The sequence below is a fragment of the Hippocampus bargibanti genome, linkage group LG17 (genome assembly GCF_051943395.1).
Source record: "Hippocampus bargibanti isolate YZ-2025 linkage group LG17, ASM5194339v1, whole genome shotgun sequence".
Taxonomy (NCBI): Eukaryota; Metazoa; Chordata; class Actinopteri; order Syngnathiformes; family Syngnathidae; genus Hippocampus; species Hippocampus bargibanti.
Window position 1 is genome coordinate 10,306,378 of NC_142750.1, and position 24,628 is coordinate 10,331,005.

At 42.1% G+C, this 24,628-nt stretch overlaps 3 protein-coding genes across 4 annotated transcripts; all 3 read left to right on the forward strand.

Annotated features, from left to right (window-relative positions):
• Positions 1–4: 4 nt before the first annotated feature.
• Positions 5–2,658, forward strand: tmem220 (transmembrane protein 220). 2 transcript variants are annotated; one of them, XM_089018441.1, is made up of 7 exons: positions 8–164; positions 242–501; positions 583–612; positions 708–768; positions 1,097–1,220; positions 2,121–2,180; positions 2,273–2,658. In XM_089018441.1, exons 2-7 carry the CDS (start codon positions 286–288, stop codon positions 2,403–2,405), a joined length of 624 nt encoding a protein of 207 aa, XP_088874567.1. In that variant the 5' UTR covers positions 8–164; positions 242–285; the 3' UTR covers positions 2,406–2,658. The 2 variants fall into 2 exon arrangements, with proteins under 2 accessions (XP_088874566.1, XP_088874567.1); XM_089018440.1 differs by having other exon boundaries at positions 5–501.
• A 451-nt stretch (positions 2,659–3,109) lies between these two features.
• sco1 (synthesis of cytochrome C oxidase 1) lies at positions 3,110–6,094 on the forward strand. The gene is made up of 7 exons (XM_089018654.1): positions 3,110–3,327; positions 3,658–3,777; positions 3,971–4,061; positions 4,165–4,362; positions 5,083–5,175; positions 5,539–5,654; positions 5,731–6,094. Exons 1-7 carry the CDS (start codon positions 3,172–3,174, stop codon positions 5,887–5,889), a joined length of 933 nt encoding a protein of 310 aa, XP_088874780.1. The 5' UTR covers positions 3,110–3,171; the 3' UTR covers positions 5,890–6,094.
• Positions 6,095–11,785: 5,691 nt separating this feature from the next.
• On the forward strand, positions 11,786–23,951 carry LOC148885683 (myosin-4-like). The gene is made up of 40 exons (XM_089019635.1): positions 11,786–11,884; positions 13,219–13,430; positions 13,896–14,039; positions 14,124–14,280; positions 14,371–14,398; positions 14,483–14,597; positions 14,664–14,756; positions 14,920–14,983; positions 15,057–15,155; positions 15,239–15,342; positions 15,416–15,554; positions 15,635–15,753; positions 15,920–16,069; positions 16,145–16,315; positions 16,385–16,694; positions 16,775–16,854; positions 16,942–17,029; positions 17,106–17,223; positions 17,296–17,419; positions 17,489–17,625; positions 17,706–17,961; positions 18,033–18,275; positions 18,362–18,538; positions 18,607–18,752; positions 18,822–18,912; positions 18,988–19,377; positions 19,467–19,593; positions 19,666–19,784; positions 20,203–20,399; positions 20,465–20,648; positions 20,730–20,895; positions 20,965–21,089; positions 21,154–21,462; positions 21,551–21,754; positions 21,836–21,961; positions 22,259–22,429; positions 22,494–22,598; positions 22,680–22,775; positions 22,911–23,045; positions 23,676–23,951. Exons 2-40 carry the CDS (start codon positions 13,227–13,229, stop codon positions 23,697–23,699), a joined length of 5,835 nt encoding a protein of 1,944 aa, XP_088875761.1. The 5' UTR covers positions 11,786–11,884; positions 13,219–13,226; the 3' UTR covers positions 23,700–23,951.
• Positions 23,952–24,628: the final 677 nt, after the last annotated feature.

A 24,628-nucleotide genomic window follows, 5' to 3' on the forward strand; every position in this document is an offset into this window, starting at 1 on the left:
TTGCACTTCAGACCGATGCCTTGATTCACATCTGCCAAACGTAACTTTAGTATTGGAGGTTACTTAGTTTAAATGATAACAATAAGAACTTTTCGGTTTGCTTTCATGATGATATTTGAATCTGTATTAACTCCACTATCATAAGCTGGTCTCTCCGGTCAAAGGTGATAAATAAAATACAAGATAACGTAATTGTTCAAACGTACTTTATGAAAACAAAGTCCACTATTTTACAAACTAGGTGACAGTACTCTTGAGCGCTCGCGATGATTGAACCAAACGGACATGGACGACAGTGAAACGGCAAATTACAGTCAGATCCCGACCAGAGACTCGGCGGGGACCCTTGAAAAAGGAAGCCAGGACGTCTCGTGCGGGCGGGCGGAGACGAGCATGGCACTCCAAGTCAGCGCTTACACGGCGACCACCTGGATGCTTGTTGTTTGGCGAGCGTGCAATGGGATGATGGCTTTATTCTTTGGTTTGGCGACCTACGTACAGGTGAGCTTTTATACTTGAACAAAGTTACTCAGCGTTCAAACAACAACAGCACCACCGTGAACTTCTGTCTGTGTTGAGCAGATCAACGACCCGGATGCCGCTTTGTGGATGGTAAATAATAAATACATAGAATGAAGCATAAAGGCATAACTTTCAAGTCGAAGTTTTCGTTATAGTGATCACTTTGCGTGATGTTTCTGTTGTAGTTCGGCTATGGCGTTCCTGCCTTCCTCTGTGCCCTCATTGGGCTCAAACCCCACGTGACAGGTACACAAACCTCATTCTGATTGACCCGTTGCTGCCATACGTCGACTCGTTCGCCATGTTGGAAGTGTCATGTCTGTCTCCGCGACTCAACGCAAGAATATGGAATTTAAGAAAAGTCAATCTACAAATTGATGACTCATTGTTGCAGGAATACGATGAGTGTAATTTTTATTGATACAAGTTTTGTGCACAGTACTTAAGAGTGAAGCACAAAAATCAATCTCTGTCTGCAAAATGTTAAAATAGCCAAACACAATGAAAAGTAAATGTTAATTTCAATTAAATCTTAACATTTGATTGCTCTGTGTTGCTGTTTATGGTTTTACAGAGATGCTAGCATGGAGACGTGTGGCTGACTTGCACATGATGCTGTGCACAGGCATGCTCCTCATCATTGGATGGAAGCTTTACAACCACAACACAACAGGCCCGTTTCAAGAAGAGGAGGCCAGGTAGGTGAAGACTATACGATAAACCCCCAGACCTGCTTGGATTATGGGATCATCTACGTTTTCGAGTGATCATGATACAGTATATGTAACTATTTACAGTGTCTGAATCTCATGACAAAAAGTTAGCGGACACGAGGGCAGACAACTCTGAAAAGTTGCCTGCCGGGCCATAAAGTTGTCTGCCCCATTCTTCACAACTTGAAACACAATAAGACGACCAATTGCAAAAGAAGAAGAAGAACAACAACAACATTGTTGCAAAGTAGAAATGATTTTTTTTGTTAAATTAAGGAATTGCTTGCTTAATTTATGGTAAATATCCCTTGGATTGGATTGGATTTGCCTTTATTAGTCTCACAGTGGAGAAATTTACATTTCACAGCAGCAAAGCTTGCTGAAGATTTTAATTCCAGTTGTCGTTTGTCGTCATGGTCCATAATGCAATGTTTGCGTTGCGTTGTCTGCTAAAAGCCATGTGCCAAACGAACATTCGTTTGGCACTTTGCATACTTGGCACGGCAGCCAATCAGAAGCCTGTTTCGTGCTTAGGACTATACCGTGTCTGTAAAGTGTGCTTGAGAGTTTTGAAAGGCGCTTATTAAGAGGAGTCCACGTGGCTTATGGCAATTTGCTTGTAGCTTTTGCTTTATTGAAAAAAACAAACGTTTGATTTGGAATTGTTTTATTTTATTTTATTGTTTTGAAGAAGTTGTCGGCCACCCGGGCCAAGATGTTTTGAAAGTTGTACGCCTGACATAGTAGTTGTACGCCCCGGGCCTCTGGGAAGACGTTATTTCAAACACTGCTATTTATTTAGTATCATGTATAAATGAAATTAAAATACATGTTGAAAACGTTTATGCCTCATATTCATTTTAATGTTTATGTATTTATTTTTAGAGAGTTTGGTGGTGTAGTGTTAACAATTTTGTGGCTTCTGCTGTGTCGTCACTCTGGAAGGTGCAGTCAACATCAATACATTAACATGTCACAGTTTTATTGCAATACATTGACATTTGATTGACATATGTCTACCTTTTGGGGTTCTCCAGGACAGCAGTGGGCAAGTTGAGAGTGTCGGCCGCCATTCTCGTCACACTGTTTCCATTTGTGTGCTGGTTTTACTTCCACGCCCACGAGGAGCTACGTGCCAACTGGCCGTCACACTGCAAGACTGCACTGTAATGGCAACAAAAGGACATTTTATTTGTTGTATGACTGAACATTCTAAACTAATACCATTTTCTAATGAAGCATGATGTTTAATTTTTTTTTCTTTTTTTATTGTATAACTCAATAGATACAAATGCTTTGTTCCAGTGATTTTGTGTTTTCAGTACCGGCATTACATTTAGTAAAAGGGAAAATATTTTTGCACAAATTTGTGTTCAATTATCAAAATGAATATAACATGAAATTGACAGGACATTTAATGTCATTTTGTGTGAAGGACTTTTCATTTCTAGTCTACTTTTTCCTTTTATTTTAAAATAAGCAGTCAACTAAACTCAAGTGTTCAAACAACCAACACTGCTCACATCGTGCTGTACATGGACCAACTTTCATATATACATACTGCAATAAATCAGTCACAAAGACAGTAGAAAGGACAAAGGAGTGAAACTAAGATCAAATATGAGTTACGTTGAGTCTAATGCCAGAGTGTTTTTGGTATCCAATAATTGTGCCACCTCTAAAACATAAAAAAAAATAACAGTGGCAGTTGCGTTTTCATTCTCTAGAGTGCAGCACAGAAACGTAAACTAATGGCAGCCACGAAGAAGACCTTAACTATCCCCCCACCCTCTCTGCAATTCGCTGATCTGAAACCAGCCTATGCATCTTTTTTTACCCCTGTCGCCGAAAAATCTGATCTGAGAGCAGCATGTTGAAAGGGCGAGTTCCGGTTTCCCTTTCGTCACATTTTATAAACTTATAGGTTCGGTAAACGATGTCACAGCGGGTTTTGTTTTACCATGTGGGCTGTAAACGCTTTGGCGGTTATGATAACGTCTTTCAAAGCGTCAAATTCTTCCACCGGCTCATACGAAGGGACCTCGAACCAATACGCACACGGTCACGGCTGCCGACGAGCGTCTGCTGCCGAGTAGGTCATTTGACAATTTGACCACCAAAGTCCTTAGGAAAAGCTCCAATTTAAGTTTGCTCTTGATTGACGGTGCTGGCGAATTTTTGCTGCTAACTTATGTCTAATATTGTAGTTTTACAACGATACGGCACAATGTCCAAAGGTGTTTATTATCTAGTCAGTGCAATTTAAGCGTTTAAAAGCCTCAGTGTCCTTGGTTGAATGTTGACTTGTCCACACTGCTGTAGTGTGGAGAAATAAGAGCACGTGCTCAAAATGTATAATTACGGGATTAATTTGATAGACAGGTGAACATGTCAGATAACTCATCCACAATGTGATTGACAGGTGAATGTGACGCAGCGGCACTCCTGCCTCGCAACACGATGTCAACATCTGCAAAGCGCCAAGTGGTTTTCCACAATTCCTTCACCACCTTCGTCAGGAGGCAAATCCAAAAAGTCTGCGGTGGGTCTTTTCGTTTGTAAATTTTGTAGAGAAAAAGGCACCTTCCATCATTCCTGTGCGTTGTTATTTCTGTCACCACTGAACGCCTGTTTATCACTGTTTAACATCAATATTCTGATTCTGATCGCAGTCAGTAAATTCAGATCACAGCCTGGAAATGATGAAATAATAACATGATTTTTTTCCTGTGAAGCCTGTCACGTGGAAATCTTTAGCAGTAACCTTCGCCATTGGGGGAGCTCTTCTCGTCGGGATGAAATACTTAAAGGGTGAAAAAGAAGAATGTAAGTTACTGTGTACATATTTAACTTGCCTTGGCTTATAAACTTTGGTACAAAACAAATTAAACATCTAAGTCAAGTCCCTAACGACGCAACGGGTTGGCAGTGATGGAAAAAGAACGAAACAAGTCGATGGGTCGACCGGCGCTAGGTGGACCGTTCTTACTGGTGGACCACAACAGGAAGTCGGTGAGCAGCGACGACTTCTTGGGCCAGTGGGTGCTGATCTACTTCGGTTTCACGCACTGTCCTGACATCTGCCCCGACGAGTTGGAGAAGATGATGGAAGTCGTGGACGAAATTGGTAAATAAGATTCCTGTAATTCCGGTCGTGCGCCACCATAGGTTGGTTCATGGTGATGTACTTTTTTAGATTTTATATTTGCGATTTATTTGTTTGTTTTTGTGACAGCGAAACTGATAGAATACTTAACTCGTTCACTGTCATTCCCAAATTTGGGAATTGACAATATGACGGAGAGCACCATTCCCAAATTTGTTTGGGTTTTGTTTTTTCTTGCTGCGGGTACAGATAAAGCCGGTGCAGAGGTCAGATCTCTGGCAATGTTTTGCCTTCCACAAGGGCAGGCATTTCCCTTTTTTTTCCATGTTAGCGCGTTGTTCCAGCTTCAGCTGTTGTTAAAGCGCTATATAAATCCACTCCACTGTGAGACTAATAAAGGCAAATCCAATCCAAATGTATGTATTGCATTGTATTTTGGACAGCCACCCTCATTTCAAGCTCACTCAACTCCCGACTCATAATTTAGGAATTAACTCTTTTTTTTCTGATGAAAGAAGAGAGTCTAAGGTTTCTTACGCTGCAATTAATGTTTATGTAGTCCTAAAAGTCAATATTCTGTGAGTCCTGAAATTTGAGTGAAAATGACAAAAACCCTGGCACTGGAGTGGACACATTTTTTTCCACATCTGGCAGTGAATGACTTAAGGTGCAGTGTACACAAACACAAAAATATACAGTTGTGATCCAATCCTCATGCCTTTGTTTTTTTTTTAAATCCAGACAAAATCAAGTCTCTGCCCAACCTGACGCCCATCCTCATCACCATTGACCCTGACAGGGACACACCGGAGGCCATGGGGGCTTACGTCAAAGGTATGGCATCGTGTGAGAAACCACAGAGAAAAAAAATATTACGGAGTAATCTTTGATATGGACTGAAAGGGGAAAAAAGGAGTAATACACTGTTAATTTGCTGGCACGTGCGCAAGGAGAACCATACTAGTTGTTTATTGATCTTGGAGTCAAATACAAAAATAGAGACTGACACACGCATCCTGCTGTAGACCACAACTCGCGCCCATGATTCTCACATTCAGACCAACCAGCCAAGATGACTTATGTAAATTGTCACAGCGGACTTGACGTCCCTTAAACGGCAATTATGCTAAACCTTTGTGTGAAAGGGGCTTTTCGGGTCAGTCATGCTTATTAATCGTCATCTCTGTGTTTGTCTAGAGTTTTCTCCCAAGTTGATAGGCCTGACGGGGACGACGGCTCAAGTGGAGCAAGTGTCGAGAGCTTACAGAGTTTACTTCAGTCAAGGACCCAAAGATGAAGACAACGACTACATTGTGAGTCAGCGCAAACAATCATGGAATCGTGTCGCTCTCCCTTTTCCATATGTGCCATTGTTTGTCATTTTGTTAGGTGGACCATACCATTATCATGTACTTGGTCGGACCTGACGGACAGTTTTTGGAGTATTTTGGTCAGAACAAAAGAAACACGGAGATCGCCAATGCCATAGCAGCTCAAATGAGGAAGTACAAGACAGAGAAGAGATTGGAGATGAAACAGGACAAATAAAACAAATGATATACACAAGAATGAAAAGTAGCTTTTGTTGTTACTGTAAAAAAACAAAATTTGAGTCAATGTTTCGTGACCTTGACTCATCTGTTTGATGACTGCACCTACAAGGAGACCACTCTCCATCCACGAGTAACTGACGCACTTCCTGAAAATGTTTCATACTTGCTTACTACTACTACTACTAATAATAATAATAATAGCTTCTGTGTTTTGCTTTTCTACTTTCATTTCTTTCACAATTTTGCTAATAAGAATAAATTTCATTTTAAGCGCCTTTCAAAGCTCTCAAGGACACTTTACAGTCACAGACAAGAATAGTTACTATCATAAATAAAATGTCACACATAGAATGCAATAAATAAAATACAATTATAAACAGAAACAAGAGAGAGAGCTACACAGAAAATGCAATTTTAAATAGGTGGGTTTTGAGATGGGACTTGAAGTTGGGAAGAGAATTGCTGTTAGGAATGTTGGGAGGAAGTGAGTTCCAGAGTTTGGGGGCAGAGCAGCTGAAGGCTCTGTCACCCATCGTGCTTAGACAGGGACGGGGCACAGAGGCGGAGGGAGGAAGAGGATCTGAGGGAACGAGAGGGAATAGAAATTTGAAGAAGGTCAGATAGGTATGGGGGGGGGGGGCAAGGTTCTGGATAGCTTTAAATGTATAAAGAAGAATTTTAAAGTTGATTCTATATTTGACCAGGAGCCAGTGGAGCTTTTGGAGGACAGGGGTGATGTGGTGAAAGGATGAGGTTCTAGTGATGATCCGGGCTGAAGTATTCTGGACGAGTTGAAGTTGGTGGAGAAGTTTCTGAGGGACACCAAAGAGAAGTGAATTGAAATAGTCAATCCGGGAGGTGACAAGACTATAAACGAGGATAGCAGTGGTGTGAGGAGTGAGAGACGGGTGAAGACGATTGATATTGCGTCGGTGGAAGCGAGAGCATCAAAATTCCTCAAATCACATCAACGTAGTCGTTAGCCTCAACATGCCACAATATGGTGACAAAATCAGAAAATATCAGAAAACCTTAAATTCGTCCCACAATGGGGAAATTTCCAGTCCACAGCAGCAATTTGAAAGGAGATGGGGTGGGGGTGAAAGGATAGAAAACAAGATATAAGCATAGCAAAATAAAAATGTCAACTGTATACTGTGCAAATGTAAATGTGCAAAACCGTTTCATAAAAAAATTGTACATAGTGCAAGTATCAAGAAAGGCATATTGATATATGTAGCTGTATTGCATCATCCCATATTTACAAGTGTCCAGTTATGTCTTCTTGTGCCGGTCCCACGCCCGGATAAATACAGAGGGTTGTGTCAGGAAGGGCATCAGACATAAAAGCTTGGCCAAAACAAACATGCGGATCAAAACTCTAAAGATGGAGGACATTGATTTGCTGTGGCGACCCCTTGAAGGGAAAAGCCAAAAGGAAAAGAAGAAGAAGATTTGATCATTGAGAATTGCGAAGCCTGACAGCAGTCGGTAGGAACGAGCGGCGGTACCTCTCTTTCTTGCAGCGCGGGTGTAATAGTCTCTGGCTGAAGGAGCTACCCAGTGCTGTCAGGGTGGGCAGGAGGGACTGTCCATCATAGCTTTTAGTTTAGCTAGCGTCTGTCTGTTGCCCACCTCCTCCAGAGAGTCCGTCCAGTGAGCAGCCCAGGACAGAACAGGCCCTCTTGACAAGGCGCTCCAGTCTTTTCCTGCCCCGGGTGATGATGCTGCCTGACCAACAGACAATTCCATCGTGGATGGCTGAAACCAACACAGAGTCATAGAAAGTCTTTAAGAGTGACCCCTCAACCCCAAAAGACCTGTTTCCTGAGTAGGAAGAGGCGACTCTGTCCCTTTTTGATTAGGGCATCCGTATTTGTAGTCCAGTCCAGTTTATTGTTGAGAGTAACACCCAGGTACTTGTAGGAGGTCACCCTCTCAACGTCCCAACCCTGGATGTTCAACGGTGCAGGTGAGGATTGTTACCAGCTCCTTGGTTTTCCCGGTGTTGATCTGGAAGTGATTCTGCTGGCACCAGTCCACAAAGTCATTTGTCAGTATACTTTTATTGATTTGACCTGACCACAAAAACAGTAAAATGTCTATTTCTTTTTCTCAGCGAACGCCAGAGGAGGTCTGCCAATTTCCCTGTGGAACACATCCGAACAGCACATATAATAATACTCAACAGACATCGCAAAAGACGGCTTATAAAGGGGTCACTTCAGGGGAATGTTAGAATATATGCCACCACAGCATTATTAACACAAGTCTCAATTACCAAAATGAAAGTGTGTGAGGAATCCCAGATGAAGGGTGAAAATTACGGCGTAGCGCCTGCGTCTGTCAGCGGGAAGCTGATGAGCGAGTGGTGACTGATGTTAACGTCCGAGATGAACTAGTAGAGGACAGATGCCGTTGAGTGACCTGTCATCGACCTGTCAGCTCACTGATGCCTGTTGGCCAGGATTAAAAACAAGCTGACTCACAAACTTAATGAAGTTTTTGGTTTTGATACTGCTTCAGATACGTTTTTTTTTATCCTGCATATATTCGCGTATTTGGGTTCATTTTTGTGCAGTTTAACAGCTTCTATAATTGCAATGTCATCGTAATGCTCTTAAAGGACAACCGACGTCTCCGGACAAGTCGTGTCCATAATTTGTAAAATCACTTCAAATGACTTATATTGAGCGCATTTTACAAAGATTCCAGCGTGTATAGCTATATTTTACGTTTTAAGACTCGCGCTGAATATTCAGGAAGTTTTGTTTTTGGAACGCCCCTGACCGAGAAAGCGACACACAATGCATTTTGGGTATTTCCGTCTGAAAACATCGTGTTGATGGCAAAATTAGAAGGAGAACTACATAAACAACGCAATGGTGAATCATTGTGTGTTGCAGCCAATTGCGTTAACACGCATAAAGAATGTGTAAATTTACACAGCGGCCATTTCCAACGGAGCTTGTGCACCATCTTGTGCATTTTCCGGGCGCTATATTGGAGTCCAGACGGCTTGAATTGATACGGAAGAACTACTTTAATCGATTGCAAACATTTGTGCTTTCCTCTTCAGAACTATTTGATAACTATTCATAACTAGATGAGTAACAAGAAAGCATCTTCTCCGAATCTGAGCTCTCTGAAGCCATTGTTTTGATTCTGGAGCAAGGCAAGACGTCCTGGCGTGACGTCATGAACTGGGGGTGGACTTTCTGAAAATCCCCAGCTCCGAGGTCATTTTGTGGCAGTTTTGGGACACTTTAAGTCATTTTATTAGTGTTTTGCATTTGACTAAAAATATCAGCCTGCGCCTTTTGGGTATTTTAGATGCTATAAAACGTTTTTCTGATGTCTGTAAGGAAACAAAAAAATGGTGTCGGTTATCATTTAAGAGTTGGATTACGGTGAAGAAGTCCCAGGAACCAAATAGAATGGCCACCACTGTTGTTCACACTCGTGGTTTTCACCTTGTATTCCTCTGCGCCAAAAGATTAAGTTTCCTACACTCTCCCCGGCTAAATGTGGCCCACATGTGTTCTCAGGCGACACACCGTCACCCTCTAACTTGGAGACACGGTGGGCTGCTAACCTTGGCCCGGGGTTGTAACAAGAAATCATTCAATTCCACTATAATCAAGTCTTCCCCTCGATATATTAATCAAACGTGTTCAATCTGACATTGGAAATCTCACAGAGCACAACACCTAAACAAATAACACAAAAAGTATCTTCATAGTTTTTTTAGTAACTCAATTTACTCATACATTGGACATCCCCCACGCATTGGTGGTTTCGCATCCATATACAGTAAAGTCTCGTTATATCGATATTCAAGGGAGTCCGAAAAAATATCGATATAACCGGGACTATCGATATATCCGACCCTGTTTGCATGTAATTTTCTCCGTGCGTGCATAGAAATAGTATCGATATAACCGGGACTATCGATATATCCGATATCGATATAACGAGACTTTACTGTATTTAGCTATTCATAGATGTTTCTTTTTAAACTTTTACCCTAGACTAAAAAAGCTCTTTGCCCGTGTTCTCATTTTGTATTTTTGTGTTCAATGTGGTGCGTAATAGACGTCTGAAAGTGCATCTGCTCTGGTGGTCATCGACCCCTACTCAACATAAATCAATTAAATAGATCAACCAAGCACCAACGATATTTAACTCCTCTAGGGACAGTTTACAAAAGTGGATATCTGTTCAAATGTCTTATATTAATTCATCTTAATATCACAGTTCTTCATCAACCACTACAATGAATGGCCTTATGTGTGTACTGTGTGCACTAGAATCCACTGCCATGATTTTTTTTTCATCCCTAAAGTACAAACTGAAAAAAACTTGGTGTGCATTATTTGTGATTGGAATGTTTTTTTTTTATTGTTAGGTGGTGGTGAGGCCTATCTTGTACTTTGTGGCTGAAGCCACAAAGGGGTCTTGAAATGCCTCTGACCTTGGTTTTTAACCTGGACTCAAGGACCACCTGCTTTCTTGGATTTAAAAGCCTTAGATGCTAAGGCAGTGGTCGCAATGACAGTGATGCGCCCTTTCAAAACGAACACCACAAAGTCAAACTTTGGAACACAACTACTGGCAACTTGCTCAAACACAAAGATCATGATTTAAAGGACAACCGACACCATTTTTTTGTTTCCTAACTGACATCAGAAAAACGTTTTATAGTATCTAAAATACCCAAAACAAACAGGCTGATATTTTTAGTCATATGCAAAACACCAATAAAAATGAGTTAAAGTATCCCAAAACTACTTCAAAATGACCTCGGAGAGGGCGAGTTTCAGAAGGTCCCGTCCCCTTGTTCGTGACGTCACGCCAAGAGGTCTTGCCTTGCTCGAGAATCAAAACAATGGCTTCAGATTCGGAGAAGATGCTTTCTTGTTACTCATCCAGTTATGAATATGATTCAAATAGTTCTGAAGAGAAAAGCATAAATGTTTGCAATCGATTAAAGAAGTCCTTCCGGATCATTTTGAGGAGTCTGGACTCCAATGCAGCGTCCCAGAAAATTATCAAGATGGCGTCCAAGCTCCGTTGGAAGTGGGCTGATTTGTCTGCTGGGAATTTTTGTCAGCTAGTATCAAATAATAGTCTTGTTGCAACACACAACAATTCACCATCGCGTTATTTATGAGTTTTCCTTCTAATTTCGTCATCAACACAGATCAACACAAAGTTTTCAGACCAAACAAAGTACCCAAAATGCATTGTGTCGCTTTCTAGGTCAGTGACGTTCCTGACGTGACATCAGGAATTGTCACCAACTCGAAAACAAAACTTCCTGAATATTCAGCGCGAGTCTAAAAATGTATAATATAGCTATATGCCATGGACTCTTTGTGAAATACATCCAGTAGAAGTCATTTGAAGTGATTTTACAATTTATGGACACAACGTGTCCGGAGGCGTTGGTTGTCCTTTAAGAGGCTATTTTATGACTCTTGTGGCAAACTGGAAAATTGCAATAAACGTTGCGAGGTGAAAGTGCAATTGCGATTTTGCTTTGTGAAGCATGTTTTGGTGCTCATTTTGCTCTAATTATGAGGTAAGTGTTCTACTTTGTATTTGGTGGCTGGGAAGGATTCGAATGGCATTTCAATGGGTAACATGAATTCGATCTAAGTAGTATATTAAAGCCAAGATGTCAATGAAGTAGCCCATGACAGCAGCGGGACGACATAAAAATAGAGGTGAAGGATCATCACCTGTTGCCAAAGATGCCTTGCTGTTAAGATCCCAGAAGAACCATTTTAAGGTGGCTAAGATGGGTAATGCAGACGGATTGACATTAGGAAAGTCACATTGCCAAGTTTGGGATGCCCGCTTTGGCGTGTCCAGCACATGATGCTGATAAAAGAAAGCTCCTGCTTTCCATTCATTGACTCACGCCGAAGCTTCTCATTCAGACCGGTGTCACAAAGTATTGCCGACTGCGCCATTCTGACACTAAGGTGAGTGAAAAAATAGTGCTTTCTGTTTTTATTTTTGGAGGGCAAAAGAGGCCTGTAACCCTTTTTTCAACTTGTGTGGGTGACAACACGAAGTAAACGGTGTTAATTGCAAAGTTAAAGGACAACCGACAAAATTTTTTTGTTTCCTAACTGACATCAGAAAAACGTTTTATATCTATATCTAAAATAGCTTTTATATCTATATCTAAAATACCCAAAAACATGCAGGTTGATGTTTTTATTCAAATGCAAAACACCAATAAAAATGACTTAAAGTGTCCCAAAACTACTTCAAAATGACCTCAGAAAGTTTCAGTTTCAGAAGGTCCCACCCCCTTGTTCGTGACGTCACGCCAGGATGTCTTGCCTTGCTCGAGAATCAAAACAATGGCTTCAGATTCGGAGAAGATGCTTTCTTGTTACTCATCCAGTAATGAATATATATTCAAATAGTTCTGAAGAGGAAAGCACAAATGTTTGCAATCCATTAAAGAAGTACTTCCGTATCAATTCGAGCCGTCTGGACTCCAATATAGCGCCCGGAAAATGCACAAGTTGGCGCAAAAGCTCCGTTGGAAATGGGCTGATTTGTTTGCTGGGAATTTGTGTCAATTAGTATCAAATAGTAGTCTTGGTGCAACACACAACGATTCACCATTGCGTTATTTATGTTTTTTCCTTCTAATTTCGCCATTAACACGGATCAACACGAAGTTTTCAGACCAAACAAAAGTACTCAAAATGCATTATGTGTTGCTTTCTCGGTCAGGGGTGTTCCAGACGTGACGTCATGTCAGGCATCATCATCAACTCGAAAACAAGACTTCCTGAATATTCAGCACGAGTCTTAAAACGTAAAATACAGCGATATGCGGTTGAATCTTTGTAAAATACGCTCAGTAGAAGTCATTTGAAGTGATTTTACAAATTATGGACACAACTTCCCCTTTAAAAAACACGACTGAATATCAAAATTAAACCAAGTGGCCCGTTTTTCAATTTTGTATGAATGAAATCAGCCAGTTGTTTGATATTGTGCACTAGAATTAACAGCAAATACCTCTTACACGGATTAAAGAGAAACAAGGTTGACATCTTTGGGGTCTTAAAATAAATTAAAAAAACACAACAGCAACAAGGAGGAATGTTAGTTCAAGAACACGAATGACCAAAATGCAAAGCTATAATCAAACTAAAGAACTTGAATCAGAATCTTTGCTCGTCTTTTTTTTAAATCAAATAATTTACACTCCAAGCCAAGTGTGTGAAAGCCTTTGCAAAATCTTCTTGTTAATTTCTCGACTGTGATGTGCTTTTGACATTTTCACAAACAGGCGTCGCCATGAGCAGTGATGCCGAGATGGCCCAGTATGGGCCGGCCTCCATCTATCTGCGCAAACCTGAAAAGGAGCGCATTGAGGCACAGAACCGACCATTTGACGCCAGGACCGCCTGCTATGTCCCGGATGCCAAGGACCTGTACATCAAAGGTGTTGTCCAAAAGAAAGAGGGTGGCAAAGCCACTGTGAAGACGGAGTCAAATGAGGTGATGAAAAGGGCCAAAAATATCTGGATGAATTGCATCTAAAAGTGTTGATTATACAACTCACGTATGATTATTTCATATATTTAATACACATCCACCCATTTTCCAATCTGCTTTATCCTCAAAAGAGTTGCTGGGGGTACTGGGGCCTATTCTCGCTGTCCTCAAGCAGTAGGCGGGGTGCATGAACAGGTTGCCAGACAATCGCAGGGCACACACCGACGAACAATCATCCACGCTCAAGCACACCTTGGGGCAATTTAGTGTGTTGAATCAGCCTGCCATGCATGTTTTTGGAATGTGGGAGTAAACCGGAGTACCCGGGACAAACCCACGCAGATACAGGAAGAATAAGCAAACTCCACACAGGAAGGCAGGGGTGGAAATCGAACCTCCAGCACGTCTGCAACCCTCTTGGGGATAAGTGACTAAGAACATTTTGTCATTATATTTCTCCCACTGTAGACTGTAACAGTCAAAGAAGAAGATTGCCACCCCATGAATCCTCCAAAGTACGACAAGATCGAGGACATGGCTATGATGACCCATCTCAACGAGCCGTCTGTGCTGTTTAACCTCAAAGATCGTTATGCGGCGTGGATGATATACGTAAGTTTCGAGATGGGCCTGAGGCCTTTGCAAGATTTCCAACATTTGGCTTGAAACTGACGCACATCGACATCCTCTCCCTAGACCTACTCCGGACTCTTCTGTGTGACTGTGAACCCTTACAAGTGGTTGCCGGTGTATGACCCAAAAGTGGTGTCAGCCTACAGGGGCAAGAAGCGCATGGAGGCACCACCTCACATCTTCTCAGTGTCTGATAACGCCTATCAGAACATGCTCACAGGTGAATGTACAGGATCAGGGAGAAGACAAATACTTTTTCCCAACACTGGATGCTTTGTGTATTGAATGAATTTGTCTTGTGTCCTGCCAGATCGTGAGAACCAGTCTGTCCTTATCACGTGAGTCACTTGCATGAACTGATCTTTGAGCTCATGGAGCACCTGAATCTCTGAGCAAATAAATATGTCATCCTATTTCTACAGTGGAGAATCTGGTGCGGGCAAGACTGTCAACACCAAGAGAGTCATCCAGTACTTTGCGACAATCGCAGTGTCTGGTGGCAGTGAAAAGAAGGAACAGACATCTGGAAAGATACAGGTATGAGAGTCCAATTCTCCAATGCCCAAGGAGGATAGCTAAAGATCTGATTCTTGTGTTTCCTAGGGAACTCTGGAGGATCAAATCATCTCAGCGAACCCTTTGCTTGAGGCATTTGGCAATGCAAAGACTGTGAGGAATGACAACTCTTCCCGTTTTGTAAGTATTTTACTCAACCATAAATGTCACATGTCAACTACATCCTCAGTGACAAGACATCATAGCTCCGAATTAGCAACTTTATATACAATATATGTATACTATGATTACGTTGTTCTTCATCCGCGTATCTTCCTTCGTGAGGTTATTCAACATTTTTCAGGGTAAATTCATCAGAATACACTTTGGAACAACAGGGAAACTGTCTTCTGCTGATATTGAAACATGTAAGTTTATCTTTCCTAATAGATTTGTCTGTCCTATGCAGCATGATCCAATATCATATGTTCTTTTGTCCAGATTTGCTCGAGAAGTCCAGAGTGACGTTCCAGTTGTCGGATGAAAGAAGCTACCACATCTTCTACCAGATAATGACTGGCCACAAACCAGAGCTCATTGGTGCATTAAGATGACAAAGCAAAAAGTGCGGGTGATGGAGGAATTTCATAGAAATGTAATATTCTACTTTTTTGTGTCTTCAGAAATGTTGCTCATAACTACAAACCCATATGACTTCCCCTTGATAAGTCAAGGGCAAATCACCGTGGCCAGCATTGATGACAAAGAAGAGCTTGTGGCAACAGATGTAAGATAGCTTTATTCAATGGTGCACAAAGGCCTTTCACCATCCCCTCTGAACTCCGTCTCTGGTCCAATAGACCGCCACTGACATCCTGGGCTTTACCAATGAAGAAAAAATGTCAATCTACAAATTGACTGGTGCTGTGCTGCATTACGGGAACATGAAGTTCAAGCAGAAGCAGCGAGAGGAACAGGCAGAGCCCGATGGCACAGAGGGTGAGACTCCTTTTTGTTTGTGGCAACAGTGAATAGACAGAGACAGACACATGGTTGCTGTTTGTCATTATGTTTTTCAGTGGCTGACAAAGTGGCCTTTCTCATGGGGCTGAATTCCGCTGACCTGTTGAAAGGCCTCTGCTACCCGCGCGTCAAAGTGGGGAATGAGTACGTCACCAAGGGCCAAACCGTCCCTCAGGTACTGGCTCAAAAACAATCAGTGTCATCATGAATGATTGGCATATGTACGGTCAGTCATCACTGTAGTTATTCATAACTGAAAGCAGTTGATTGAATTCAAAACATAAGCGGATCCAAATTGCCATCTCCGGCTTAATTACTGAAGTAACTGGTTCTTATTTGAGGTGTCCAATTCAGTTGGCGCTCTGGCCAAGTCCGTCTATGAAAAGATGTTCTTGTGGATGGTGATACGCATCAACGAGATGCTGGATACTAAGCAGCCACGCCAGTTCTTCATCGGAGTGTTGGACATCGCAGGATTTGAAATATTTGATGTGAGCTAGGACACTTCGCTCATTTTGGTCTGTTCATGTAATGGTTCCTATGCTCAAGTTAACCTCGACATGTAGTACAACAGCATGGAGCAGCTGTGCATCAACTTCACCAACGAGAAGTTGCAGCAGTTCTTTAACCACCACATGTTTGTGCTGGAGCAAGAAGAGTACAAGAAGGAAGGCATCGACTGGGAGTTCATCGATTTTGGCATGGATCTGGCAGCCTGCATCGAGCTCATTGAAAAGGTGCGATACACCTGCTAATTCCAAGAAATTACTATCAAACACTATCACAATTCTTTCTGTAATCCACAGCCATTGGGCATCTTCTCCATCCTTGAAGAGGAGTGTATGTTCCCCAAAGCATCAGACACTTCCTTCAAGAATAAGCTCTATGACCAACATCTTGGGAAAAATAATGCTTTCCAAAAGCCCAAAGTGGTCAAAGGCAAGCCAGAGGCTCACTTCTCCCTGGTGCACTATGCCGGAACTGTGGACTACAACATTACTGGGTGGCTGGAAAAGAACAAGGACCCACTGAATGAGTCTGTGGTGCAGCTTTACCAGAAGTCTGCTTTGAAACTGCTCTCTTATCTCTATGCCTCCTTTGCTGCGGCTGAAGCAGGTAGAAATCATGTCAGTGATATGCATGTTGCATCTGAGTGTCCCGAAAACAAATGAGAACACTTTCTTTCCATCTCATAGACTCTGGTGGTGACAAAGGAGGGAAGAAGGGTGGAAAGAAAAAGGGTGGTTCCTTCCAGACGGTGTCTGCAGTTTTCAGGGTACCATAAATTTGTGAGCATATCAGACCAGAATATATTTAACATGAACAATCCCCCTCAAGAGGATGTGTACTCTCCTATTTTCAGGAAAATCTCGGAAAGCTGATGACTAACTTGAGGAGCACCCACCCTCACTTTGTACGGTGTCTGATTCCCAATGAGGTTAAAACACCAGGTGCCATTCATGTTATTTTTAGAGTTTTAAGATGAAAAAAATATTCAAGCGTTAGTTCAACAATTCGTTTCTGCAGGTATCATGGACAATCACTTGGTCATCCATCAGCTGCGTTGTAATGGTGTACTGGAGGGAATCCGCATCTGCAGGAAGGGATTTCCCAGCAGGATTCTCTATGCTGATTTCAAGCAGAGGTCATGAATGTGACAAAATTGTGTCATGTTAAATCACTGCATCTTCTAATGGTCTTGATCCAAAATGAACAGATACCGAATTTTGAATGCCAGCGCTATCCCTGAAGGACAGTTCATCGATGGTAAGAAAGCTTCTGAGAAGCTTCTGGGATCCATCGATGTTGATCACACGCAGTATCGCTTTGGCACCACAAAGGTAAGACTTGTGGCATATTGGACTTTGCTTTTCTAAAATAAATTGGTTGTAATAGATTTTTTTGCACAGGTCTTTTTCAAAGCCGGTCTACTGGGGAATCTAGAGGAGCTACGAGATGAAAAACTTGCTTCTCTTGTGACACAGACGCAAGCTGTTTGTCGAGGCTTTCTCATGAGAAAGGAATATACCAACTTAATTGCCCAAAAGTATGTTAATAAATCTCTTTTCAAGAGATAATGAAATTATTTCTGCACAGACCAAATTATGTGATGTGATTATCTGACAGAGATTGTGTGTGGATACTACAATACAATCTGCGCTCCTTCATGAATGTCAAACACTGGCCATGGATGAAGCTTTTCTTCAAAATAAAGCCTCTGCTTAAGAGCGCAGAGACAGAAAAGGAGATGGCCACGATGAAAGAAGATTTCATCAAATGCAAGGAGGACCTGGCCAAGTCAGAGTCCAAGAGGAAGGAGCTGGAGGAGAAAATGGTTTCTCTGCTCCAAGAGAAGAATGACCTTCAACTTCAAGTCCAATCTGTGAGTTTCGCTGTACCAGCTATTTGATTAAAAAGTTTGCGCCCTTTATTGACTTCTCTCGTCCTCATCAGGATGCGGAGAACCTCTGTGATTCTGAGGAACGGTGTGAGGGTTTGATAAAAAGCAAAATCCAGCTGGAGGCCAAACTCAAAGAGGTGACAGAGAGGATGGAAGATGAGGAGGAAATTAATTCGGAGTTAAGTACCAAGAAGCGAAAGCTTGAGGATGAATGCTCTGAACTTAAGAAGGACATTGATGACCTTGAGATCACCTTGGCTAAGGTGGAGAAAGAGAAACACGCCACGGAAAACAAGGTTTGGACATTGGCTTCAATGATCGGTTGATGAGGTTTGTCAAACTAATGATCAGATCGAAAAACTAAAAGTGATCCATTTTGCAGGTTAAAAATTTGGTTGAGGAGCTGGCAGGTCAGGAAGAAGCCATGAGCAAGCTGAGCAAAGAGAAGAAAACCCTTCAAGAAGCACACCAGCAGACCATGGATGACCTTCAAGCTGAAGAAGACAAAGTCAACTCGCTGACGAAGGCCAAGTCAAAGCTAGAGCAACAAGTGGATGATGTGAGTTGTGGTTGAATGTCAATGCCCAAGTGCTCCTAAAAATGCTCATCCGTTTGACTGCTCTTCAGCTTGAAGGGTCCCTTGAGCAAGAAAAGAAGAATCGCATGGACCTGGAAAGGACTAAGCGCAAGCTGGAGGGAGACATTAAACTTGCGCAAGAATCCCTGATGGATTTAGAAAATGACAAACAGCAGTCTGAGGAAAGGGTGAAGAAGTAGGTGAATATAGGGATGGGCCGAGGAGGTTGCACATGACGTGTGACTTTATTTTCTTGTTACCATAGGAAGGAGTTTGAAACCAACCAGCTGGCTGGCAAAGTTGCAGACGAGCAAACAATCAACAACCAGCTTCTGAAGAAACTGAAGGAGCTCCATGTAAGGGTGGTTTTCATCACACATGAACCATATTGACTGTCAATCCTCCTTAATGATCCATCGCTGTGTTACAAGGCTCGAATTGAAGAGCTGGAGGAAGAAGTGGAAGCTGAGCGATCGATGAGGGCCAAGGTAGAGAAGCAGAGATCCGACTTGGCTCGAGAAATTGAAGAGGTCAGCGAGAGGCTAGAGGAGGCCGGAGGAGCCACTGCCTCTCAGATTGAGATGAATAAAAAGCGTGAGGCAGAGTTCCTGAAAATCAGGCGCGACCTGGAGGAAGCCACGCTGCATCACGAGGCCACATCAGCCGCATTGCGCAAGAAGCATGCAGACAGCATGGCTGAACTCGGAGAGCAGATTGACAACCTACAGAGAATCAAGCAGAAACTTGAGAAGGAGAAAAGTGAGTTTAAGATGGAGATTGATGATTTGGCCACCAACATGGAATCTGTGGCGAAAACCAAGGTTAGAGATGTGCAAGATTTCTTAATGTGTAGGCCACTTTGCAACCCCCATGTGTTTATACATTATACATATACATTATACCTGAACAGGTCAACCTGGAAAAGACCTGCCGCTCTCTGGAAGACCAGCTAGTGGAGTTTAAGACCAAAAATGATGAAAACAGTCGGAACATTGCAGATCTCACCAATCAGAGGGCCCGTTTTCAAAATGAGAACGGTATATGAACTTCACTCAGCACCTGAATGAGCTCCATTCTGTCAAAACTACGTCAACATCTGTGTCTTATAGCGGAGTTATCCCGACAACTGGAAGAGCGAGAGAGCGTCATTTCCCAACTGACCAGAGGAAAGCAAGGTTTCAGCTCACAAATTGATGATCTCAAAAGACTCATGGAGGAGGAAACAAAGGTAATCAAAGCTTTGGTGGTTGGGGGAGTTAAAAATACATGAATCGATTTGGAACTTGTCGAACATAAATAGCAAATCAAGATTTTGGGTTAGGGCCACTCTTTCAATGATGATAACAAGTCTTATTGTCTATGTTTTAATAAACCTTTTTTATTTGGAATGTAAATTACAGCCAGAAATAGTTTAGCCTTTCAAATAGGTTAGCGCTGGTTACATTTTCTGCTTGACTTTCACTTCACACATTCACGACAGTTGAGGAGAAGGCTTGTCAACCATGATGTACTAACCCACAAGAAGAACCCCAGTCATTCAGCTCAGTTCTTGTTTTGTTGATAAATGGCACGGTCAAATGACATTGTTTACAAGTGGGCAGAAGAAAGTTTGACACCATGATGAATGGTCAAATACACCAACACAGGCCAAGAATGCTCTGGCACACAGCCTCCAATCATCTCGTCATGATGGTGACCTCCTGCGTGAACAGTACGAGGAAGAGCAGGAGGCCAAGGCAGAGCTGCAGCGTGCTTTGTCTAAAGCTAACACAGAGGTTGCTCTTTGGAGAAACAAATATGAGACGGACGCCATCCAACGCACTGAGGAACTGGAGGAGGCCAAGTAAGATGAGACACACGCTCGAAATAATTCACATAACTGAGTTTCGGCAATGATATCTTGCACAGGAAAAAGCTAGCCCAACGTCTCCAAGAGGCGGAGGAACAAATCGAGGCAGTCAACTCAAAGTGTGCCTCACTGGAGAAAACGAAACAGCGACTTCACAATGAAATGGAGGATCTCATGGTGGACGTAGAAAGGTCCAACAATGTGGCTGCCACATTAGACAAGAAGCAGAGAAACTTTGACAAGGTATGTGGATTGTAAGATAGAGGTCAATCTCTAGACTTGCAGTCCTTAAAGAACAGGACAATCATGTTTTGTTGAGTTCAGATTCTAGCCGAGTGGAAGCAGAAGTATGATGAATCTCAGGCTGAGCTGGAAGGTGCTCAAAAGGAATCTCGATTATTGAGCACGGAGCTCTTCAAACTGAAGAACTCATATGAGGAGGCCCTTGATCACCTGGAGACAATGAAGAGGGAAAACAAGAACCTGCAGCGTAAGCTCGACAAATAAGATTAAACTTTTTGAGATTGCTTCATAAAATATGTCTACTGTCCAAACTCAGAGGAGATCACAGACCTGACAGAGCAGCTAGGAGAAAGTGGGAAAACGATCCACGAATTGGAGAAATTCAAGAAAAATGTTGAAACCGAAAAATACGAGATGACAACTGCGCTGGAAGAAGCTGAAGTAAGCAGCACGGTGTCAAATATTGAAAAGAAGCGAACTATTATGACCATGTTACCTTGTTCAGGCCTCCCTGGAACAAGAGGAATCCAAGATACTCTGTATCCAAATGGAGCTCAACCAAGTCAAAGCGGAGGTAGACCGGAAAGTGGCGGAGAAAGACGAAGAAATTGATCAGCTGAGGAAGAACAACCAACGGGTGATAGAATCCATGCAAGCCACTCTGGACGCCGAGGTCCGTAGCAGGAATGATGCCCTGAGAGTTAAAAAGAAAATGGATGGAGACTTGAATGAGATGGAGATCCAACTCGGCCATGCTAACAGACAGGCCTCTGAAGTTGTGAAGCAGCTGAGGAATGTGCAAGGGCAACTAAAGGTTTGCTCAAACTGGTTTTTTTTCCTGGAAACCAAATTGTGGCAGAGGTAATCCCATTCAGACCTAAAAAAATCCAATGCGTTTTCAGGAAGCCCAACTCCACTTGGATGACTCCCTTCGAGCTCAAGATGACATGAAGGAGCAGGTGGCCATGACAGAACGCAGGACCAACTTGATGCAAGCTGAGATTGAGGAACTTCGAGCTGTTGTGGAACAGACCGAGCGCAGTCGCAAATTGGCAGAACAAGAGCTAATTGATGCCAGCGAGCGTGCAGGACTTCTTCATTCTCAGGTGTTTTTCATCAAGTTTTTCATCACTCAAATGTCGTCTCCCGTGTGTTTTCACCACCAGCCTCTGCTTTGGTTTCGACAGAACACCAGTCTCCTGAACACCAAGAAGAAGCTGGAGACAGATGTTACTCAGCTTCACATCGAGATAGAGGAAGCTAGTCAGGAGGCCAGAAATGCAGAGGAGAAGGCCAAGAAAGCCATCACTGATGTACTTACATATATTATTCATACACAATGATCTTCACTTATTTTTCAGAGTGGTATGATTTAAGTCCGCTGAAAATAAAACCAACCGCTTCGGGTAGCGTTTTAGTAGTTTATTGACATGCTGCATCTCCTGTGGCTCGAGGAGAGATGTAAATCACAACCACTGTAGGATTTCCAGAAATGCCAGTGAAATAAAAAAAAATGTAACTAAAACTACATCCAAAAAAGTAAAATAGAAATGTTATCTTATGTTTGTTGGGATTCATAAATTGAAATCCTGCTGCTGTAATACTTCCAGGCCGCCATGATGGCTGAAGAATTGAGGAAGGAACAAGACACCAGTGCCCACTTGGAAAGGATGAAGAAAAATCTGGAGGTAACGGTCAAGGACCTGCAACACCGCCTGAATGAGGCAGAAAACTTAGCCATGAAAGGCGGGAAGAAACAGATGCAGAAGCTCGAAACCAGGGTATGAACACAAAAGCATTTTTAAGTTAGTTTAACTTTGTCTTCAGTAAAATATACTAAATCAGGTACGTGAGCTGGAGACTGAATTAGAAGCTGAGCAAAAGCGCTCGAGTGAGTCCATCAAGGGAGTCCGTAAATACGAGAGGAAGGTCAAAGAGCTAAGCTACCAGGTATACCAAAATTTTAAGCCTTCTGTTGGCTTTATTCTGCTCATTGAAGGTCTTTGCCAAATGAAATGGTATTTATTTTAGGCTGATGAAGACAAGAAAACCAATGTTCGACTGCAGGACTTGGTGGACAAGTTGCAGATCAAAATGAAGGCGTATAAACGTCATGCTGAAGAAGCTGTAAGTAAACGGCCATTTTACCTCAGCCAAGTAGTTTTTTAAAAATCAAACATGTAACGTTTCTTTTATAGCAGGCTTCACCAAATGAATGGCATTTCAATTTATTTCTCATCAATCCTGTTTTTCATTCTTCAGGAGGAGCAGGCCAACATGCACATGGCCAGGTTCAGGAAGTCTCAGCATGAGTTGGAAGAGGCTGAAGAGAGAGCTGACGTGGCTGAATCACTTGCCAACAAGATGCGAGCCAAGTCCCGTGATATTGGAACAAAGGTAACAGACATGTTTGATATCTCTACACAATCTCTTCGTAGATTTGTGTATCATGTCAGTGGTGGGCTATGTATTTGGTTGATTGGAACAATTAGTAGAGGCTTGCCCGATTTAATCTACTGCTCAATACAACCGCTATCATGCTGCAATTATGGAAACCATCAACACTGTACAAAAAAACAAGGTGGCTGAAAAACACATTTTTGTGTTAGACAAGGCTTTGGATGCGGAAAATGAAGTTCTGCTCTCGCCTCAACATCGTTTCACAAAAACAATGTGTCTCTCTGAGATAACGGTGAAATGCTGTCAAGTGATAGTTACCCCCACTTAGCCCAAAATACTGAAACAGAAAACATGCAAGACTTACCTCACGATGAACTTAGAAGCATCCCTGATCGTGTGAAGAGCATGGACATTTTAGACTGTCATGGCAACACAGATGCTGAAATCTGATTACAGAAATCAATGTAATGTACAAACACGTACGAGAAGTACTGCAGGCAAAACAAATTGGAGAAAATAGACTATTGGTCATAAATGTATAAGATTTCATTAAACAAATACTCTAACTGAACTTTGAATATAGTTTCTAAATGTAAGCCGTTTCTACTTCTTATGTTGTTGTTCCAGGGGCCTGAAGTACAAGGAGAGTAGCTGAATGTGAACCCTGACGCTCACCACAGCCGTCGCCATTTTATCATATTATTGCATGCTTTGTCACTGATAAGTCAATTAAAAATAGCCAATTGATAAAAAATATTCATCTCATGCATTGTCACACGCACAGGGGCGTGCACACACACACACACACACACACACACACACACACACACACACACACACACACACACACACACACACACACACACACACACACACACACACACACACACACACACACACAAAGGCATCAGTCGCAACCGAAGAAAATCTAATTAGTAACGTTTAATACTTACAAACTCTGCTGCGTATTTGAACTTTTCTTTTTTCTTCATTCAGGCAACAGTTTTCTTTTTAAATTTCGGTGCTGATGCTGAAAGTATTTAGTCAACTTCTTGTAAACGTACAGAATACAGATTTGAGCTTGCCAAAATTTCTAACCACTCTAATCATTCAATTGAATGACGCAAAATTTGATTCGCCCATAGGTGTCATCAACCTCAAAATGTGATTGGTCAAATTATCAGGGAGCGTATTTAGTTTGACCTAGCAACACAGTCCTGACATCTGACTGGCCAATCGTTCCACATAACCTGCCTTAATTTCTCTTGTACCGGAAAGAACGATATATTTCAATTACAACATAAAGTATCCCAATATGACAAGAACAATAACCTCAGAGAACTGGAACTGACAATTTCCAAATCAATGAGATTACTTACAATATGTCTATTCTAAACTGCCCACTTTTCATGGACATTTCTGACTGACGCCACCTACACAAGGCTCGCCTTAGCTTAAAGCTCAATGTGATTATTTAAGGTTTCATTTCATCTCGTAGTTTGTTGTTAGTTTTACATGTCTCATCTGTAATTGTGCCTTCATGAAGTTGCTTTTATTGCAAGTTAATAAAAGTAAACCTT